This window comes from Caretta caretta, chromosome 9 (assembly GCF_965140235.1).
Source record: "Caretta caretta isolate rCarCar2 chromosome 9, rCarCar1.hap1, whole genome shotgun sequence".
In the NCBI taxonomy this organism is placed as follows: Eukaryota; Metazoa; Chordata; order Testudines; family Cheloniidae; genus Caretta; species Caretta caretta.
The window spans coordinates 13475285-13498038 of NC_134214.1; the positions used below are offsets into that span (position 1 = coordinate 13475285).

Genomic DNA, 22754 nt, shown 5'->3' on the forward strand with positions numbered 1-22754 from the left:
TATCTGTATTACACCAGGGATGAATTTGGCCCATTGGCTCCAAACCCTCTTGGATACCTCCTGAAATCGTATGGTGAAGCTATATCAGAAAAGAGCTTTAATGTGTTTGAGGCTAAGCTACAAAAGGGTCAGATCCTCAGCTGGGGTAAATCAGGGTACTCATGGCAGCTACCTTAATTTATTCCAGTTGAGAGTGTAGCCCTGAGTTTTTGGACCTGAGAGGTGAAGATTGCAAGTAGAAAGAGACACAAGTAAGGTTAAAAAAAAGAGTTGAAGAACAGCATGATGGGGCATCCCCCTGCCATCCAAATCAGGAGAAGGTTAACAAGCTTTTCTGGGCTCAATCCTTACCAGACACACCTGCAGAACCTGCTCCAGCTGCAGGAAGCAAGCTTAAAAAGGAGAGCTGGTCACAGGAAAGGATGGCAACCAGAAGGAAAGCTGCTGCCCCTCGGAAGGAGCTGACTTGTTACAGAGAAGTGGAGAAGAAAACAATTGACAACCTCCGCTGCCCACAAAGACTTACCAAAACCCAGACAGGCCTTTGAAAAGGGGTTGGGGGCGAGGTTCTGAAACTGTCTGAGTTAGACCCCCTCAAGAAATGCCCTGCCTATCACAGCCAGCATTGTGAAAGAAATCTTTGCTTTGTATGTCTGCTTCAAGAAAACTTGTAAGGGTTTATAAACTCTGACTCTTATTTAAAGATGTATCTTGGCAAGCACCTTGGACTTCCCATTCTATTTCTTCCCCATTACTGGGAAGGTGATGAGCCAATTGTTGCTCTTAAGTACCACAGAACTGATTCAGCTCCCAGGACTACTCTCATAACTACTTTTATATTCACTCCCAATAGGATATTGAGGCTAACTCAACAAGGTAGTAGAATTCTTTTTCAAGGGCAGAGGATTAGATGGTATTTCCAGATGTTCCACAAGCTACTATATTACACAGGATTTGTGTGTGTGTGTGTGTGTAAAATCATCTATATCTCCAGCTAAAAGAGATCATTGCAGAAGTGAGCTGCCATTGCTATTTTAAACTGGACAACTGAGTTTATGGGCCAGCTGGTATCAACTGACATAGTTCCACAGAGGAATCTGAGGCAGGGTCTTTATTATATGTTTTTATATACTTTGCACAATTCGGCCATAACCCACGATTGGCGTACCTAAGCCACCGCTGCAAAATAAATAGAATAACTGAACCAATGGAGCTACATCTACTCACACCAGCTGAATATAGGGCCCTGTATTACTTGGATTTGCCACAGTGGAAGATTTACCCAAATTGTTTTTTTGGTTATATTCATAAATCATAGGTTCATTCACCACTTACACAAGCTACCAGCCCTTTAAATTTAAAAATACATATATATGCTGGAAAGTACCACCAGAGCTTTATCAGACCTCATGCTCTGAAAAAAGCTAGTTCTGATGGAAGAAGACGTCCGTTTCATAATGTAGATGCCAGAGCGAAACAGCCCTTTAAATTGATAACTAAAAAATTTCACATACTCAGCTTGAATTGGTTACCTAAAACACAGCTAACGGTTTAGGACTGTGATAAAAAGCTGAATGTGTTTAAAAGTTTGTGTTACCAATAGAGCTGCGTGAAAATGTTTTGCTAAAAATTGCAGATTTGTGTTCAACCGAGACTTTTCATAAATTTGTGTTTGCCCAATTGCTTCAGTTGAGGAATTAAAAAAAAAAAATTTAAAAAGGTAAACATGGTTCAACATTTTCTAAACCAAGCATTTCAGCTTTTCAATTCAAAATAACTTCTTTGCTTTGAATATCAATTCTACTAAAAAAAAAAGAGGTTAAAAATAGTTTAAAAAACCCTTTAAAAATGGAACAAAACATTTCATATAATCTGAAACAATTTTTTTCAACATTCATGGTTTGCTGAAAAATTTGAAAAAAAAAATGTTTCAGATCGACCCCAAAGACTTTTTTTTCCAATCAGATATTCACACAGCTCCAGTTACCAACCACATACAAATATGACTGCAGGATCAGGACTTCAGATATTGTATCACCTCCTCGATGTGCAAGTGACTTTTGTGTTCATGACACAATACTATCTAAAGACAACTTTTCACAGGAAATGGGTCATTGGTTCAAGCTTAAACTTGTGGCCAAAACCAAATGCTCATTATGCATCATACAATTTGAGCAGCTACCTCGAGAGAGAGAAGTTTGATAATTAGGAGAAAAGGGCTATTTTGAATATTGTCTCCATTTTATTTGCTGAGTTCCATTGCTCTATTTGGGTAGGGAATAATTTTAAGTAGAGTCTGTCAGAGGTTTAGTGCCAAAGGTAATATTGTATTATTCACCAGAGTGTTCCCAGATGGCTTTTTAAGGACATAAGAGAAACTGAAGAGGCAATGAAATATTAATTTCTCCTGTTTAGAAGTGGACTAATGCAACCATTCCTTGGTCAACATAAGCCAGATGAGAATTTTAGGGCATTTCAGTGCATGGTTTTGCATCAGTGCCCATCCTGGCTAATAGCCATTGATGAACCTATCTTCCATGGACCAATTTAGTTCTTTTTTGAACCCTGTTATAGCCTTGGCCTTCATCCTTGGCAGAGCTCTTCTTTGTACCAAAACAGTGAGTTATTTCTCTCCACGTTCTGTCCATCATTCAAAAATAATCACAAATCATTTTTATTATTATTTTTAATCCAGAGAAAAGGAAAGCACTTTGGGAATAAAACAACATAGTGTGGAAAAAACATAAATTTGGAAATACACATTCATTTTACAACGAGAACAATTCATTACACCTCTCGAGTGCTTCCTGAGCGTGGGAAAACTCTGCAGCTTCATCCAAACACTCCATAAATCTTACAGGCAGAGTAGGCAACTCCTGTTTTCCTGAGAGAGTAAGCACTTCTTTGTAATTTTAGGACATTTGTAATACAAACCCTAACTAGCTGGATTTCAGATGCTCTGAAATTTAGATACCATGGTCAAGATTTTCAAACGGAAGGTGTGACTACTCGAGACATGCTGAAAAGAGTTTTCAGAGTAGATGTTCAGCATTTTCTGCAAATTAGGCTCCCTCTAAGTGTCTCAAATCTGGTACCCAAGAAGTGAACCCAAAATCGTTAGCTATTTTTGGAAATCTTGGCCACCCAGAGTCTGAAATCCACATAGAAGATAATGTCCTTTATCTGAAATTCCAATTATCGAATGTGTTGGATCTCTGACCATCAGTTCCTGGAACATTTGGATGATTGGAATGTACCTGTCTGTAAATTGTAATAAACATTTTTAAACGGTTTGGAATGTCTATTGATGTCCCGAGTGACATTAGCCATTGCATCCCAGGTTCTACCATATTTTAGGGCCCTGGGATCCATGTTATTGAACCAGCAGTTTGAGAGGCATATGGTACAATTCATTGACAAAGCCAACAAAAATCAAAGCAAATGAAAAGAATTCCATATAATTCAGTGCAATGTATATTAGATTCATATCTTCATGTTCCAGTTTAATCTATAAAAAAATATAATTCAGGAAAAAATAAAGACTAATTCACAATTACAACCACTTTCACGTCATGTCTATCACTGCATTCCATTTCAGTGTCTTTCTTTCTCAACACTGATATATGATGTAAAAATTACAGCAATGGTACAAAACAGGTAATATGTGTTTCTTAATCCAAGTATGTAGAATCTACCTACATTAATAGTCAATGTTATCTTTTTATTATACTGTGTTATAAAAGTACAAATTCATACAAAGTAAACTATTTTCCAGAAAGAAGCTGTTATACCTCCCCTCTGTGCCCTTTAATGTATTATAAAAATCAACTTTTCATTGCACATTACCACACAGTATGAGATTTATTGGTTCCCTGGAATCACTATATCAAGTCTGTATTACTGCATGGTCAAAATCCTGGTTATTTAATCTTCTTCTGAATTGACTAGCTATCATTTACTGTAGGTGAGCATATTTTGTATGTTAACTCTATTTTACTATTTGGAAAGTTAGAAGGAGATGGAATGAGAGAGGCATACATTCACTGTGTTTCTCCTATTCTGAGCCAAAGCTGTTCATTGATGATGCAATTTGATAGATGCTTTTTGTAGCATTTTATAAAATGTGGAAATATTTGCATATTGCATCTGATCAGATAAATCCCATAGGAAGTCGTGGGACACAGTCTCAGTATGAACTAGTGTTCTGAACATTAGCATTGATGACAGCACTAGGACTAATCCCCATGTGACACAGCAGTGTACCAGGGCTCAGAGGTATAGAATGCATAGGTATGAATACAATATTAAAATCCTTTACTGAAGCAAAACAACAGAATTTTCCAAAAGAAAATAGCTGCTCATACTTCTTCACTTCATTCTTGGTCTCTCTTGTGCACAAATGGTTAAAATATTTGAGTGTAAAGTGTTCCCTGAATTCTTTCTGCTTTCATTGGATGAGGAATTACATTCATTTTCCATTTCTCTTAGCATATCAAATCATAATATACATGATAACAGTATGTTGCCCACTAACTTCCGTAGACTGCAGATGGAAAACAAAGAGCTTTTGTCTTTATCTCATCTGATTTAAATGTGAAATATTAAGCATCTCCTTAATTCCCCTCTAGTGGATTCATAGAATGGAAAAAAAATTTTAGATGCTGAGGCCAGGAAGTGAGGGCAGATAGGGGAAAAAAACAGTCCAGCTGAATGTACGAAAAGCCACAAATAGTGCATACATAATACCAGATTGCCACAAGGCAGAACATTCTAGTAAGTACTGGAAAAGACTGGTGCCTTAACGTTCTGGGTGGGGCTGAAAAGCGGCCTCAAGACTGCTCTATTCTATATCAGCTGATAAGCCTACAAAGTTATGCTAACTGGGAATCAGAGAAGCACATTGGGAGCTCTGAACCATCCCGCCAATGTGACATGGATACAAGGGACCTGGAGAAGGGGGAAGTCACAGGAGTTCTCTTTGAAATCTCTAAACCCCTATGCACGCTGGCAGAATTCCTAGCTGGCCAATTAAACCAACTTTCTAAATACTGTAGCTGAGGATATGGCCCAATGTCTGTCAACGTTCCAGTCATGCCTGATTTCCTGTCAAATAATACTGCTTTGAGCAGTGTAGCACTGTATAAGCTTTTCATATGGCCTTAGTTGAATTGGATGGATAAAAATTCTAACTAAGAATGCATCACAAACTGAAAATGTAGTATAAACATGAATTGTAGACAGAAATAAACATAGGAAAGAAAACATCTACACAATCCCTGGCAGAGGGACCTTATGATTTTCTCTAGTCCCCAGAGCTATCTTTTTTCAAAAAAAAATCAATGCTAGGGGACCAAAAAATAATCTCACAATCAACAGTCAGGGAGCTTTTTGCGCCAGTAAATAGATTATGTTCCCAGTGCCAATATTTTGAAGGTTGCATTGAGGAGGTGCTCTTAAAGAATGTAGAATAAAAGCTGAACGAACTGCTCAAACCCTAGGAGTCCTTCCCACAGCTCACTCCAAATAGGGTAGACTGACTAGGTCTTTGGAATCTGATTACACCACCACATTCAGCTCTCTCAGGTTAGTGCCTCAGAACGTCATCAAGGGGTATGTTTACACTACCCACCGAGCGATCGATCCAGCGAGGGTCGATTTATTGCGTCTAGCCTAGACGCAATAAATCGACCCCCCCGAGCACTCTCCCATCGACTCCTGTACTCCACTGCTGTGAGACGCGCAGGTGGAGTCGACGGGGAGCAGCAGCAGTCGACTCACCATGTTGAAGACAATCTAAGTATGTTGATCTAAGTACGTCGACTAAGTAAGTAGATCTAAGTACATCAACTTCAGCTACGTTATTCATGTAGCTGAAGTTGCATAACTTAGATCGATCCCCCCTCTAGTGTAGACCAGGCCTTGGATACCTATAGTGACTCCATAATAAAGACATAGTAAAAGCCACCTAAGTGTGTTACATTAAGTATGCTAGTGAATCTGTAAAGTGTCTCTGTCCCAAGAGACTGCTTCAAAACAATACCACTTTAATTCTGAGGGCTTGTCTTCATTACGGGGGTAAGTCAACCTAAGTTATGCTACTCCAGCTACATAAATAACATAGCCAGAGTCGACATAGTTTAGGTCGACTTATCCCGGTGTCTTCACTATGCTGCGTCAATGGGAGACGCTCTCCCATCAACTTCCCTTGCTCTTCTCGGAAAGGTGGAGTACCGGGGTTGACCTGAGAGTGCTCTGCCATCAATTTAGCGGGTCTTCACTCGACCGGCTAAATTGAACTCAGCTGCATCGATTGCAGCAGCATCGATCTCTCTGTAGTGAAGACCAGCCCTGAGTTCTGCCTATAAATAATGCACAATAATGATCAGATAAAGAGGCCTTAACACCATTATAAAGTAAGATAAGCTTCTCAACGATTGTGTGGCATCATTTAAAAATATTAAAGGCAGCAAGGACTTAAAAAAACCCCAAAGAACAGGCGCTTACTTCATTTTTAAAAGCCTTGTTGGGGAAAAACAACAGTGAAAAGTAGCTTAAACAAAATTCTTTTTTACCAAATGAATAGATAGCTGAATAAGCATGAAACTGTACTTACACATGAAAAAAATATTCTGTTCAATATCTGTGTTCTAACTAGGTTTCTTAAATTAAGCCTCTGTTCTGATTCCAGGCCTGTGTATTTCCTAGAACAAAGGATTTACATTAATACATTCCAAAATTTTTAATAAGCATCATGATTGTACCAGATTACAGTATATCACATATACATACACTACATACACTTATACTCTGTCCTGTGCTTTATGCAGTACTGACCAACGAACACGAAAGGTTCCTGCAAACTTTTATAAAGTTGGTCCTGCCTTTATTATCATATGTTGAGGGACACAAGGAATTACGCAGAATATAAATATCTAATAGTCCTTGCAAAATGTTTTGGAAAACGTTATCGTTAAACCAGCTTCTGTCACCATTACACTTGATTATGTCCACCCACTTTGCGGACTAACATATGGGAGCCTTCTGTATGATTTAGTCCCATGAGGTGAATACTTAATGAGACACACTGAAATAACATATTATGCTGATGAAGTAATGACATCTTGTAACCCTGCATGAGCACCCAAAACTATTGTGATAGGTGGGGCTGGCAGCACCACCTATTATTGTGTTCCCAACACTTGCCATTAAAAGACCCTGTTTTCAATTGCGTATAACTTTGCCAATTTTTTCCCATTTGGGCTGAAAATGTCCAGGCTGGGTTTTTCCCTCAGTCTGAGTATTATTAATTAGAACTATTACTACTGCCGGAAATGTTCAGTGAAAATGGTTCAGTCATTTCTGAGAATAAGGCTAGGGAAAAATATATTGTTTTGCCTATTTTCACAATGTTTTGACAACGTGAGAAGCTATAGCACCCTCAGGGAGTTGAAATTTGGCAGAGGAGTGTCCTTTGTGTCAGAGGTGGGCCTTTTGCCATCCCTATGAAAATCTGCCCAAATTTGGCTACGGCTGTTACTCTGAAATCTGATCCCTTGAAAATGTGCCTAAGCCCAAACTTAGTGCTCTCTCTCTCTCTCTAAAATGAGTCACAGATTTTAAGACCAGAAGGTACCATATTATGATCATCTAGTCTGCCCTCCTGCATAACACAGGCCATGGAATTTCATCGATCTCTTACTGTCTGGAAGAAAATATGTAGTTTATGATATTTAACTATCTCCATGTATTTTTCCCTATAAGTTTATACCCTTCTCTAGATTTCCTAGTGAATCCTGGTTTCTCTATATCCATCTCTTAGACAGTATGTGTGATGACCAACTTCTTGCTTATGGGCAGGGATTGAAAAGGGGATCTCCAGAGACAAAAACATGAGTTACAGCTTGAGCTAATGGGCTTGCAAGTCATATTTCTTTGTCCAACAAATAATGGCTTTGGAATCCCAGACAGTTAAGCTGAGACTTTTCACACCAAATTCCCTATAAAATGAATGATAAATTAATATTATAATGATGGGCATTCTTTGAATGCATGCAATAATAATGATTAAAATGGGTAAAAAAAGATATGGAAGAACTACTCCTAAGGGAAAAAATGTAGTTAACTGAGAGACTGATTTGTTCCCCATGCATTGCTTTGTACAGCTCCCTAGAACAAGTCCTAGAAGCTGTGATAATGGGAAGAGGGCAGGTGAAGCAGTCAAGTGTAAGGTAAATTCATTCTGGAATTTATCACATGGGTATCACCTCAATCTATGTGGGTGGGGAGGGTACCATGTACAGAAATCAGTATTTGCACAATACTTGAAAAATGAAGGCACTATACAAGTCATATGTTTATTTGTGTATACTATACAGCAAAAAGGCCTTGTTTTTCTTGGGTGATAAAAGCAATTCACTGCCCACTGTGAAGTTAGTGCTGAAATTCCAGCTTCAATGTCCTTGTTATTTCTCTGATTTGATTATATTTTAGTTCTTTATGGACTCACAAAAATATGCACTAATAAAATCATGTTAGCCTTTTATTATCAACTGCTTCACCACACAAATATTGCAAGCCTTAGGATTTCTGGTCCTGGTGAGTATGGCTCTCTAGCAATTAATGTATTTGTTATGCTGGGTTTGGCAATCGATGCTCATGAAAAGATAACAGATTTTTTCAGTATCCTTCAAGGAGTTTGCAAACACCGCATTTTTAAAAAGGGCATTACATTTATTTCAAGGCAATACCGAAAGGAATTTAGTTTGAGTAAACTATTACAATTTACACACACCTTTTCCTACCTGATGTGGAAAAAGTGGCCGAGAGAAAGATTCTATATTAGAAATTCACTGGATATTTACGGCTTTATCTTGCTATCAATTCCCTGAATCTACCAGACTACATGTAAAACCAATGGCAGGACATGACCCGCAGTACCTTTTCAAAGGTAAAATGGTTCAAAAATTATCTGTGAGCACCGACTTACACCTCTAAAATCAGACAAGTTAGAGTCGAGTATCCCATCAAGCCTATGCCGCTGCAGGTGCAGGGGATCATCTCTAGGTAGACATATAGGTACCAGCAAGAGCCGGTGTGCCGTACCGGACCGGCTTCCCCAGGCGGCAATTTAAAGGGCATGGGGCTCCCAGCTGCCTCTGCAGATGGTAGCTTTGGCAGCGATTTAAAAGGTCCGGGGCTCCCAGCCACCACTACTGCAGTGAGAGACCGGGGCTGTTTAAATCTTGATTTAAAGGGCCCGGGGCTCTAAAGGCCCCGCCTCTTCTGGTTGAGGCCAGGCCCCTTCCTGTTGAGGCCCCGCCCCCTGCTCCGAACTGCAGTGCCGGTAAATCCTTTAAGTTACTTTCACCCCTGCATATACTATAATGGTGTTATTTGCAGTAGAATACTTCACGGTCTGTGATTTTAAAACTGGTTATGGTCTAACATTACTGGAGGAAGGGGAAAAGGCAAATTAATCAGGAATGATGCAGTTGTAACAAATGACACAGTATTGTCAAAAAATCTCAGTTGATACAAAATTGGAAATGACACAGATTAGTTTAAAGGGAGATTGGGGAATTTTACATTTTAGACCCTTGCCAACAGGTGTTGGTCTATATTTTAGGCCCCTTTATTGGAGCCTGATTCTGTACCACTGAGGTCAATAAGTGCTTTACCACTGACTTCACTGGGATCAGGATTAAGCCCCTGGGGATCAGTAACCCAAGTGCTAACCTCACAGCTGGGAGATTACGTCTCCTCAGGAAATACAATACAAATCTAGTGCATACAATAAATTGTTAAATATTGTTGGGAAATACAGAACACACAGTTCATATGAAGCAATTCCAACTGGTTAGGAACCACGGTGATGGGTGCTATTGGAAACCCGATGAGCGAGAAGAAGTGCTATGGCAGAAGAAAATGGTGCCATGCCATCTCTTTAGAGTAGGTTTGGAAAGTCAAATTGCTCACCTGCCCTCCAGCAGACAGATCCCTCCACCTAGTGTCAGCTGAAAGGTAGAGAGTAAACACTTTCCTGTGTTAATAGTGTATGATGAAATGTGACAAAAGCAAAGTTGCATGCACTCTGTATCAAATCATTGCAGCCATAGAAGTATATTTATGAAGTACAATATGTGGAGAAATAAAGACTCAGAGTTGTAATAAACTCCCTGTTTTCACTTTGGGAACATGCTCTTGTTAAACAGCACTGACACAAAATTGCACCCTTTGGAGAAATTCTGCAATTTTTCCCAGGTGAAATTTTTCTCCATTCAAACAGAAATGTGGCTGTTTCCATTAGAAATTGAAAAGCCTCCTTTTTATTTTCAAGGGCAAATTTGAGGCAACAATAAACTATTTAGGATCCCAGACAGCAACGACTTTTCCAGTCTGGAAGTCCCAGTGACGTCTGATCATTTTTTCCTGCAGCTCTAACTCCACGCTCTTCATTGTTAAACCTGTTTCTCTACACGCTCTAAATTTTATTGCATGGAGTTATAATAATCTATGGATTTAAAGCCCTAAGGCCCAGTAAACTTTAGCCCTATCAGTCACCTGTTTTGCAAAATTAAATGACTTGCATTCCAGTTGTCCTGTGTGCACTCACATTCACCCCAGGAGCACAGGGAGGTACAAACTGCACCTGCTTCACCCATCAATAATTCCATGCTATGCAGTGGTAGAAGTATTACTGTTTCTCTCAGTCAGGGATTCCATTAGGGGAATACTGCTTTATGTTTCAGATGAGAGATATGCTTAATCTATTTGGGTTGTGCTGGCTATTCTAGTTCTCTGGAGGGTGGGAATTGTGGGTGGCTTGCACTACTATGATTGCACTGCTGTGAATCCACAGCCTGGGTTCTGCCAATGAAACAATCAAGCCCTATATCTTAAGAACTTCCCTCGGATTCTTGGGGTTTGATTCTCATTTAGGCTAAGGTCCCTTTATACCACTCTGGGAGTGAAGGGTGGCCGTAAAGTGGATGCCATTATAAAGGTTGACAGTTTTGTTAACCAGGGTAGTACCACACCTAGTTCTATAAGATTAGGCACTTCATTTCATAAACATAAACATTCAAAATGTTTTTGGTCAACTCCGTCGACTAATTCAAATCTTTCTGAATCATCTGAATTGTTCATATTAAAAAAAAAAAACAAGCACTTTTTATTGAAATTAAAATTCTCCTTTTCCGGTGCAGAAACAGGATAATCAAAGGTTCTTAACTCTCCCAGAACCTAAGCAACATTCACACTATATGCATCATCCCCAGGAGTAAGGATTGTCTCAAAATGTTGGACTCTACCTGCAAGGTATCGAGTGCCTCCTCCTTAGTCCTGCATGCCCTGAACACCAATAGAATGAACCCACATCCTTCAACTTCCTCTCCCCAGACATAAAGGGGAAAGAACAAAGATGAGTTTGTCGAGGAGCTGTAACAAATCTGGGTACTGGAGGACTTAAGGGTGAACCAATGAATTTTAGGGTACTGCAGTCAATATTTTTCTGAGCATTCACAGCTCTAATATACTTACAGCAGTGGGTGTTCCTCACCTCTGAAAATCAGGCCCTTCGCATTTTGCAGGAGGTGTTCAGCACTTTGCAAGACTGAGCCCTTAGTCATAAAAATATATTTTACATACAAAAATACAGCAGATTTCCTTCTAAAAATCAAATCTTGAGTGTTATTCCCCTCTTAGTATGTTTTTACACATTCTCAAAGAGACATTTGGGATATACCATGAACAGTGCAAAAGACTGTTTTATAGTTATTCGAACACACATGGTAGTACCTTTAAACACCGATTGGAAAAAAAAAAGTTGAAAAAACTTTCAATCTCAATGAAATTCTGGTCCGACTTGAACTTTTGCTTAGTGAATTGTAAACAAACTTCTTAGAATGCTGAGAGTTTTCTCATTTCTTTCCAGCAAAGGCAGTCTCAAACACATCAAGTCCTGCTTTGAAGTAAACCTGAGCTGAATTGATGCTGTTCAGCACCTTTGACAAAGCTGCTTGAAGGGTCTCATTTGACTGACGTAGCTTGCAGTGTTCCAGTGCCTCTAAGAGTACTGAAAATTGGCTCATCTTTTCATCCAGCCTGAAAAGAATGTTTCTAAAAGAGAACAATGGAAAATGGGAAACACTTTACTCAGACAGATGAAAACAATTACTTCATCAAAAATCATCAAGGATCCTTCCAAGTACCATCTACGCTTTACAAATGATACATATTATCTACAGCAAACCTAGCCTGCAGCACACTGAAAAGATGAGTGCATATTTATTCTGGTTTTTTGAAAGTGCACCTGTCCATCGCTTTAGGTGCATGTACACTAAAAACATTTACAGATCCTCTGGAAGAACACCCAAACTCTTCCTCACCCACTCAGTTATTCAGGATTCAATTGAACTCACACGCTTAGGCCCATAACACCTCTCTTGAAGTATCTCACGTTCGCAGCGGGATTGCGTTTATTCCCCCTTTTAAAAGATTTTAGTTATTACTGGGGAGCCTATATATGAATGAAATATTTTCTTTCCTTTCTGCTCCTATTGCTTATTTCCCACTTCAATGTCACAGTAGGGAGAAATCCTGGTCACACTGAAGACAATGGCAAAACTCTCACTAACTATAAAACAGGAACATTATTTCACCCGTAGTCTTCTGTGACATCATCACCAGTACAACCATCTTTAGTATCGTAGACTTAAGTCGGAGAATACACTAAAAGGAACAGCAAAACTCTTAAAAAACAAAAACTTGTGTTTTCAGGCAACATCCTTAGGAATTAAAAAAAGAAATAACCAAAGAGAAATACAGACAACATAAAAGATGAGCAGAATTATTTATACAGAATCCAATCCTGAAGTTGCTATTGCAGGCAAACCTACTACCAGATTTCTTTGGGAACTTTGTCTGTGTAAGGTATTGCAGACTGAAATTAAAGCTGTTCAGTGGTTTTCATGAGACTTCTGTAGGTCTTTAAAAGCAGGCTATAAATGTTATCTAAATGCAGTAGTAAATGCAGTAATTATTATACCAATTACATAATCATGTAAATATCACAAAACTCTACCCTAGTGACTCCTTTGATTGCAAACCAAAGTGTGTAAAGTTTCAGATAAAAAGGCCGTAAGTGATTCTATGCAGGACTTTATCCAGAAAAACACAGGGAGGAAGAAATCCCATAGCATGAACATGAAAACAAGTAACAAAGAAAGCAGGACAGCCGAGACACTACATTAGTAACTTAATTACAAGACAGGCCCAATGGCAACTCCAAATTAGTAATAAAATTCCCCTGGATACTGACCTGGAAGACAGAAGACTACAAAAGAGTATCTTTTGCAGATTACTATCAGAGTCTTCTAATTACCAGTCTACAAGAGGGAGTGGTAATGAAGTGGCAGGATAAATGGCAACTCAGAACAGCCACTTCTGTTCAGTAGTGTTTTGTGTATAGCAGTGTGTAACAAAATGATATAAATAAAGAGTGACATTTTCCAAGTACATGAAACATCTCAGATCTTTTAAAATGTATTTCTTACTAGCCTTACCTATTTCTAATTCATTTGCTCTTACAGGGAGTATTATATACCCATACAATAATTAGCATGGTGCTGTAGGAATTATAATCTTTGTAAAAACAATGAGGAGTCCTTGTGGCACCTTAGAGACTAACAAATTTATCTGGGCATAAGCTTTCATGGGCTAGAACCCACTACTGTATTTTCCACTCCATGCATCTGATGAAGTTGGTTCTAGCCCATGAAAGCTTATGCCCAAATACATTTGTTAGTCTCTAAGGTGCCACAAGGACTCCTCGTTGTTTTTGCTGATACAGACTAACATGGCTACCCCTCAGAAACCTGATAATCTTGGTATCCTCCAACAGGACAGCACCTAGCATATTTTGAGTGCTACACCCAAAAAATAATCATTATCAACATGTGTGTGGGAGGGGAAACGGCATAAGTAAAACTGTGCAGTGCCCACTTCAAAGATCTGTTTAACATGCTTCTGTTACATGTGAAAAGGATGTACCATAAATTCCAAGGTGACTGGATTATGCTGCATGTAGTCACAGGACTACTGTGTAGTATAATGAGTGAAATCAGTGCATGCTGATAGCCAGAGAGGTGGGTTTTTTTTAAGGTGAGTTGAGGGAGCACTGACAGCCTTGCACTGGGTCCCAGAGCAGTCATGCCCTCAGGGAAGTCACAGGAGAATGAGTTATGTAGCATATCTTACTACTCCTTGAGGGCTTGATCCTACTTGCCCTGAAGTCAAGGCTTCTGCATTGACTTCAAAGGGAGTAGGATCAAGTTCTTTCAGAGGATATGTGCATGCCCCCCTCATGTAATGTTCACAACATACTACAGCATACATACTGGGGAGACTGAATGCCTGGTCATACTCTCAAACCATCAAGCCACACAACCCTGTGGGCACTGGCCAGCACAGAAGCCAGTCACCTTCCTTCTTGATGGGTATGTTGCAGTCCTGTCTGGCACCGTGTGAGGTGGGAAGAAGCAGCTCACTGTACGCTCTCTCCCCACTAAAGCATCCTTTACATGAAATAGAGGAAAATAACACTGATAATTTAAAATTATTTCAACAATGGCTTTTTTAAAAAAAAGGTTAAATTATGCCAAGCAATGAAACATAATGATGGCATTAAGGGATACATTTTAAACTGTTGAAGTCAATGGGAGTTCTCATCGACTTCGGTAGAGCCAGGAGTTCATCCTAAGTACCTAAAAGCTTTAGCCCTGTAATCTGGATTTAGGTACCTAGATAAAGCTATAGGACCAGATCTTCAACTTGTGTAAATCTTTATATGTCAACTGAAGTCAATGGAGCTATGAAAATTTACATCAGCCACGGATCTGGCCCACAGAGAAGAGATGGCAACCTAAAGATGGCAAGATTTTGAGGTCAATTAGAAAGTACATTTTTGAGGCATATAGGGACCTATCTTTACCACACCCACCTCGAGTATTAAAATTTACTGTAAACAAGCCACATGAATAAAACAGATTGTTTATCTTTATGAACATCTACTGGGATCTTAACATATTTTCACTCTGCTGCAGTGATTCCAATGGCAGATTGGTTACAGGCTACTATTTAAGTAGGGCTGTTGATTAATCACAGTTAACTCATGCGATTAACTCAAAAAAATTAACTGTGATTAAAAAAATTAATTACGATTAATCACACTGTTAAACAATAGAATACCAATTGAAATTTATTAAATATTTTAGATTTTTTCTACATTTTCAAATATATTGATTTCTATTACAACACAGAATGCAAAGTGTACAGTGATCACTTTATATTATTATTTTTAATTACAAATATGTGCACTATAAAAATTATAAACAAAAGAAATAGTATTTTTCAATTCACCTCATACAAGTACTGTAGTGCAATCTCTTTATCGTGAAAGTGTAACTTACAAAGGTAGATTCTTTTTTGCTCCATAACTGCACTCAAAAACAAAACAATGCAAAACTTTAGAGCCTACAAGTCCACTCAGTCCTACTTCTTGTTCAGCCAATTGCTAAGACAATCAAGTTTGTTTTCATTTACGGGAGATAGTGCTGACTGCTTCTTCTTTACAATGTCACCTGAAAGTGAGAACAGGCATTCGCATGGCACTTTTGTAGCTGGCATTGCAAAGTATTTACGTGCCAGATATACTAAACATTCATATGCCCCTTCATGCTTCGGACACCAATCCAGAGGACATGCTTCCATGCTGATGATGCTTGTTAAAAAAATAATGCGTTAATTAAATTTGTGATTGAACTCCTTGGTGGAGACTTGTATGTCTCCTGTTCTGTTTTACCCACATTCTGCCATATATTTCATGTTATAGCAATCTCGGATGATGACCCAGCACATGTTCGTTTTAAGAATACTTTCACAGCAGATTTGACAAAATGCAAAGAAGGTACCAATGTGAGATTGCTAAGAATAGCTATAGCACTTGACCCAAGGTTTAAGAATCTGAAGTGCCTTCCAAAATCTGAGAGGGATGAAGTGTGGAGTATGCTTTTAGATGTCTTAAAGGAGCAACACTCCAAAGCGGAAACTACAGAACCCGAACCATCAAAAAATAAAATCAACCTTCTGCTGGTGGCATCTGACTCAGAGGATGAAAATGAACATGTGCCAGTCTGCTCTGCTTTGGATCGTTATCAAGCAGAACCCGTCACCAGTAAGGAGGCATGTCCTCTGGAACGGTGGCTGAAGCATGAAGGGACATATGAATCTTTAGCGCATCTGGCACGTAAATATCTTGTGATGCCAGCTACAACAATGCCATGCAAACACCTTTCTCACTTCAGGTGACACTGTAAACAAGACGTGTGCAGCATTATCTCCTGCAAATTGTAACCAAACTTGTTTGTCTGAGCAATTGGCAGAAGTCGGACTGAGTGGACTTGTACGTTCTAAAGTTTTACATTGTTTTATTTTTGAATGCAGTTATTTTCTGTACATAATTCTACATTTGTAAGTTCAACTTTCATGATAAAGAGATTGCACTACAGTATTTGTATTAGGTGAATTGAAATATACTCTTTCTTTTGTTTTTTACAGTGCAAATATTTGTAATAAAAATAAATATAAAGTGAGCACTGTACAACACTCTGTGTTGTAACTGAAATCAATATATTTGAAAATGTAGAAAACACCCAAAAATATTTAAATAAATGGTATTCTATTATTGTTTAACAGTGCAATTAATCACAATTAATTTTTTTAATTGCTTGAGAGCCCTATATTTAAGACAAATACTCTTAACTGACCAGAGTACAAATCAACACAGAATGAGGCATTTTTAGTTGCCTGGTGAATGTAAGAGACAGGAGAGCTTTCATCATCATGTAAAAGAAGATCTTAACTTCTGCAATAATAATATAATTTAGGAACAGTTGATCTATTGCACAGTATGGTGGAAGCTTTTTGTGATTTATGACAATACTTTAAAAGCATAACAAGTAACATTAGAAGTATCTTTAAAAAAATTCTTCTATGGATTCTCACCAGGATCTTATATTTTCCAATTACTTATCTCTGCATTGCAAACCATACCACCTGTTTTTTGCTACATATAACGAATTCTCTCTTTATAAATCCTTTACAAAGAGTCAGCAAATAGTATTTCATTTTTATATCTCCAAGTTTCATTAAATGAAAAAATGGCTATAATGTTTCTCAGTTTTTGAATTTTCATGTATTTTCCAGTCAGTAAAAAGTGTTTTAATTAAAAATTACAACTGCTTTGAAAAATACCTACTCATTTCACTTGCATGCATTAATATTGATATCCAATTGCTATACATAGAACCATACCCAAGACACCTACGTTTACTCTATGTAATTCAATCACTAAAACATTCTGTAACTGAAATCATTTTTGTAGCCTACACTTTTAAAACAACATTAATTCCACCCTGTTGCCTAATCGTTTAAATATCTTCCTTCATGTTTAATTATTTTGATCTTAAAAATATAATTCATATAGTCAGCCTGACCCACACAAAACACAGAGAGACTACTAAAAGGAAAGTATAATACATTATTGATGACACTCATGAAATTACAACACACATCACTCATCTTAATGGGTCTGTTTCAATGACACATCACAGTGACCTGAAAAGTACAGCATCAAACTAGGACACCTAATTAATAACTCCAGACAGTACTACTGAAAGAGATAAAGCATCTTCATATAACTGACAAATCAGTCTTAATAAACTAAGGCAAAGGGGCATATGAAATGAATTTTAAAAGAAAGGCATCTATAGTCCTTACAATGAGTCATTTCCATGTCTGCAAGCATGCCTGTCACTGATGGAAATAATGACTTTGTATTCTAATGTTGATTTTTATTATCACAACTGGGTATGGAATGCCACTCCTTACATAACTGAAATTAACAGGCATTATACCTCATGCCAGGACATTTCTCAGTGATAAATCACACTTGATAATAAGTCATGTCTTTCAAAACAGATTAAGCTGTATGTACTGTACCATAATATAGGGCCCAATATATACCCCCAAACTATTTTAGAAGTTATACTGAAGCAATTGGACTGTTAAAAGTATATTACTGTATTTACCACTGTATTTGTCACTGAAAGAGATTATTTTATTTGGGAGACAAGCATGTACATAAGTAATGTGAGATATATGTGAACATATGAGGTGAATTATTGTGCTGTTCACATATATCTTCTATCTTAAGGGTTCAGGTTTGGATTTTGCAGACCAAAAGTAATTACTAAATCACTGGAATGTGACAGAAAGCAAAAGGTCCCCCATGAGTCGAGTTCACATTGTCTCAGTGGGATCACACTAAAATCACTTATGGGAAAGGGCAATGAGTATCTCCGTCTGTTCTAAATATAATCAAATGTGCTATGACTAGAGCTGTTTCAATACTCTCACAAATTCATTTTATGTATCTCTGAATGATTTGTACTTATGCTCTGGAAAAAACAACAACAACCTACAAGTGATTTCTGACATTCTTTTTTATTTCCCCTCTCATCATCATGAAAATTTTCAGTTCTGAATACACCTTCCTTAAAGGCAGGGAGCTTGTCCACTTTCATGTTTGTAAAATACCTAATGCATTGCTGTGTTACATAAACAAATAAATTATTATAATAAATATTCACATGCTGAGATTTTCAGATTCACGGGGTCTGGATTTATTACAGGATCTAGAGCACTATATATTCACTACCACTAGATTTGCATGAGATTTTAAAAAATTGTTATTCTAGCTTGTATCTATGAAAATTTTATAGGCTGGTGGAGATGAAGGTTCCCCCTCTACTCACCCACTTATATTTCCTACCTCAGTCCTTTTCCTCTTCTTTCTTCTTTTCTTCCTTTCACCCTACAAATAGTTTATTCTGAAGTGTTATGATTATGGTATTGTCGAATGGCATGATGATGACAAAAGAGCAGCATATTGCAAAATTCTGCTCCAGGGTGTATAATTTTTGTTGATAGACTGGTAAGAATATAATTAGCTTTCTCATCAAGATGGATGAGTAAGATTTTATTTTTGGGCTGCTAAACTGTCATGAAATATTTGCAAGGCTGATTAAAGGTAAGAGGCCCTTCCCCCCTTTCTTACTTCCTCCCTGTCTCTTCTTGGCCTGTTCTCCAATTTATTTCCATACTGCATTCTTAGTGGCTGAAATGTGTCCATTTACAAACTAATCACATACTCTATACTCCATACTCTCTGGAAAGCCACACTGTATTCAAGTACAAGTAATGAACACTTCTATGCATAAATAATAATACCATGCTCTAACATAGTGCTTTTTCATGAACAGATCTCAACATGCTTTACAAAGGAGGCAAGTATCATTATCCCCATTATAAAAACTTGTAGGGTCAGATTTGACTCACAAAATTCTACTGAGTGGATTGCAAGAATGTAAATGAGGGCAGAATTTGACTTCCAAGGCCAAATTTTCCATTTACTTACACCAGTGTAATCAGGCCAAACTACACTGATGAAACAGTGGTGTTTCATTGGTATAAACCTAGTCAAAGAGAGAGCAGGATAAGATCCACTGTGGTTAGCTCAAGATAAAAAGTCAAATCTCGACTGCTCAGCAGAGTTGAGGATTTGGACCTTCAGGTTAAAGCTGAGCAAATAACTGATTTTTTCAGTTTGGTGGACAAACCAGAATATCCAGAAAAAAATCATTCATTTTGAACAGAAACTGAATTTTTCTGGTTCTTCTTACTGAAACAAACACTCCCCCACCCAATTTTGTTCAGGTCAATTTGACCTGATATTTCATTGAAAAACCTTTTGAAATGAAAAGGAGTACTTGTGGCACCTTAGAGACTAACCAATTTATTTGAGCATGAGCTTTCGTGAGCCACAGCTCACTTCAACAGACTAACACGGCTGTTCCTCTGAAACCTTTTGAAATGAAATGTCCAAATGTTTCATTTAGGCAATGTCAAAATGAACCATTTCAGCATTTTTGAAAAAAAAAAAACCTGTTTCATTTTTCTTGGATGAATTATTTGCTTAATTCAATTTCAATTCGTGAATAGTTTCATTCATTCTAAAACTTCATTTTGGGGTGAATTTTATTATTTCACCGAAAAAGTTTGGCCAGCTTTACTTACATTTATCAAAGAAAAGGAAGCTGGACATATGATTCTTTCTTTAATTGTTAATGACAAAAGACTAGCATTTACATGTTTTAAAGTATATAACAAATCATTCTAGCCTTGTGCATAGAGAAAGATAGCACAATTACTATCATAAAACGAACAGAATGTAAGTCGTGATTTTCTGTTAATAAGACACTGATCTGTAATTCCTTAGAAAAGATTTCAAACAGAAGACTGTATCCATAACAACATGCAGCCACACAGTTTAACTTTCAGCACATAAAATAGTAATTGCTTTTTTCGTTGACATTTTTATATTTCCATGGTTTATAACAACAAAAATGGCCTCCAGCATTTCCTGACAGTTAATCACTGATTCAGTTATGGGCCCAGTAAGATATACCTCTTCAAGCCAGCCTGGCAACAACTGGCAGGAAATGTTCTCCCTGATGGACATTCAATGAATTGTATTCGCATCTGTATCCCCAATTCTGCACCTCGTACTGCACAGAAGGACTTCACTGGAGTTCTATGCAGGGGTAGGGGTCCACCGACATGGAACAAAATGCTGCATTGGGATCTAAAATTGTACTGTTTTTCCCATAAATATTGAAATGCCAACAACTTTCCTGAGAGCTGCAGCATTTTTAAGCTTTCATAAGGGGAGTAACATTAAATTCCAATTTTTAAAAGTTAATTACAGGTAAATAATCCTCACAGCAATCCCTGAACATCAAGTGAGACACAGATTGGTGCATACCTGGTATAGAAAAAAAACCCTACATTTTTATACAGTACTCCAATTTGTTCTTTAGAATTCAGTTCTGCTCTTATCAAAGTAACTCCTGATTTTGATCTCACTCCCATGGTTTTTCCACTGAACTCAGTGGGGTTGTTCCTGATTTACTGTGGGGGTAAAGGAAATCAGAATGACGCCCACTGACTTCAGTAGTGCAGATTCAGGTACAGTACAGCAGAATCAGAATGTAAAGGGAAGTATCAGGAAGGCAAATGGTCTTCAGGACTCACAAATGGATGCTTATCACTGTTAAAGAACAGTCCTATGTAATGTATTAGGCATGATTCCCTGTAGGGTTTTATAGATATTAATTAAATAGGTTTCTCTAGAAATGAGTGTAAAACCCCATAAAAAGTATTAGATCTTTTCTAAAGAATTTTAAAACCATCTTCTAGAACAGAATAGAGAATGATATACCTCCTACAGAAATGTATAGGTTGCTTTAAAAATTCTATAGGATTTTTCCATAAGTGCGTGGACAGTGGATTTGTACCTTTGAGAGTGATTGAGGCATATTGTTTAAAAATTAAAACTAACAACTGTATCTTAAAATATGCTATTTGCTGGGAACATGTGAGTCAAGGTGTCAAATATGCTTTCTGTTATTTGTCGAATGATATTTAAAATATAAATATAGTTACCTCTACCAGTAGCAATAAATCTGAGTACATTCCTCGTTGGTAGATTTATCTTGTGCTATTACATTGCACATGAGAGCAGCATATGTTCATGTTGAACAATATGAAGGAACTTTTTTGTTACAAGGATGTCTCAGCCTGGGATACTGATTCAAAATTGTTGTGCTACCCATTGAAGAAACTGACTGGGGGTGAACTCTGAAAGTTTTCCGAATGGTGCTCACCTTATGTTAAGCAGCTGCTGCAGGAATTTAGAAAACAGGTAAGACAAATGGTGATTCCCAGTGGGAAAAAAAATTCGAATTCAAAAAGTAGGAGGCAGCATCCAGTAGTTAAGAGTAGCACACCCCGGGAGTCAGGTGTCCTGGGTTTGATTTCCAGCTCTTCCACTGAACACGTCTACCTTTTCTGCCTTATTAGTGATAATTCTACCATTTTCAACTCAATAGTAATGGACCAATACTATTAAGATTATTTTTGTTTCCAATATAGTTGTTTCTTAATGTCTTTAACTTTGGTGGCCATAGATTTTTCCTTGTGTCCCTTTGCTTCCTTTATCAATCTTCTAAAATTTCTAGCTTCTGATTTATATTCACTACTGGTTTCAGAGTAACAGCCGTGTTCGTCTGTATTCGCAAAAAGAAAAGGAGTACTTGTGGCACCTTAGAGACTAACCAATTTTTTTGAGCATAAGCTTTTGTGAGTTACAGCTCACTTCATCGGATGCATTCAGTGTAGCTCACGAAAGCTTACGCTCAAATAAATTGGTTAGTCTCTGAGGTGCCACAAGTACTCATATTCACTACTATCAACTTCCCCTTTCTTCCATTTATTTTATACTAATTTTTATAGCTGCCCTCATCTCCCCTTTAAACCAGGTCAGTTGTTAACCAATAGGAGCTTCTTCCTCAACTGTGGGATTATGGCTTTTTGGACATCCAGTGAAGTGTTCTTAAATAACTCCCAGTTAGCATTCATATGTTTCTAATGAAATTCTTCCTCCAAGCTAATCTGGCTCATAATTGTTTTTAGTTTTGTGTAACTGGCATTTTTTAAAGCAGCAATTATATATAACACTGGTCTGGATTTTAATCTGTTTTCACATTGAAATGTGATCAAGTCATGCTCACGGTTAC

At 37.7% G+C, this 22754-nt stretch overlaps 1 protein-coding gene across 3 annotated transcripts in view; it reads right to left on the reverse strand.

Annotated features, from left to right (window-relative positions):
• Positions 1–2671: 2671 nt before the first annotated feature.
• Positions 2672–22754, reverse strand: part of NAALADL2 (N-acetylated alpha-linked acidic dipeptidase like 2) — a 935367-nt gene continuing 915284 nt past the window's right edge. For 2 of the 3 annotated variants that reach the window (XM_075132103.1, XM_048862820.2), the window contains one exon: positions 2672–12117. In XM_075132103.1, coding sequence (XP_074988204.1) covers positions 11919–12117 — 199 coding nt within the window. In that variant the 3' untranslated portion in view covers positions 2672–11918. The remainder of the gene's footprint in view (positions 12118–22754) is intronic. The other variant, XR_012669850.1, reaches the window with a different exon arrangement.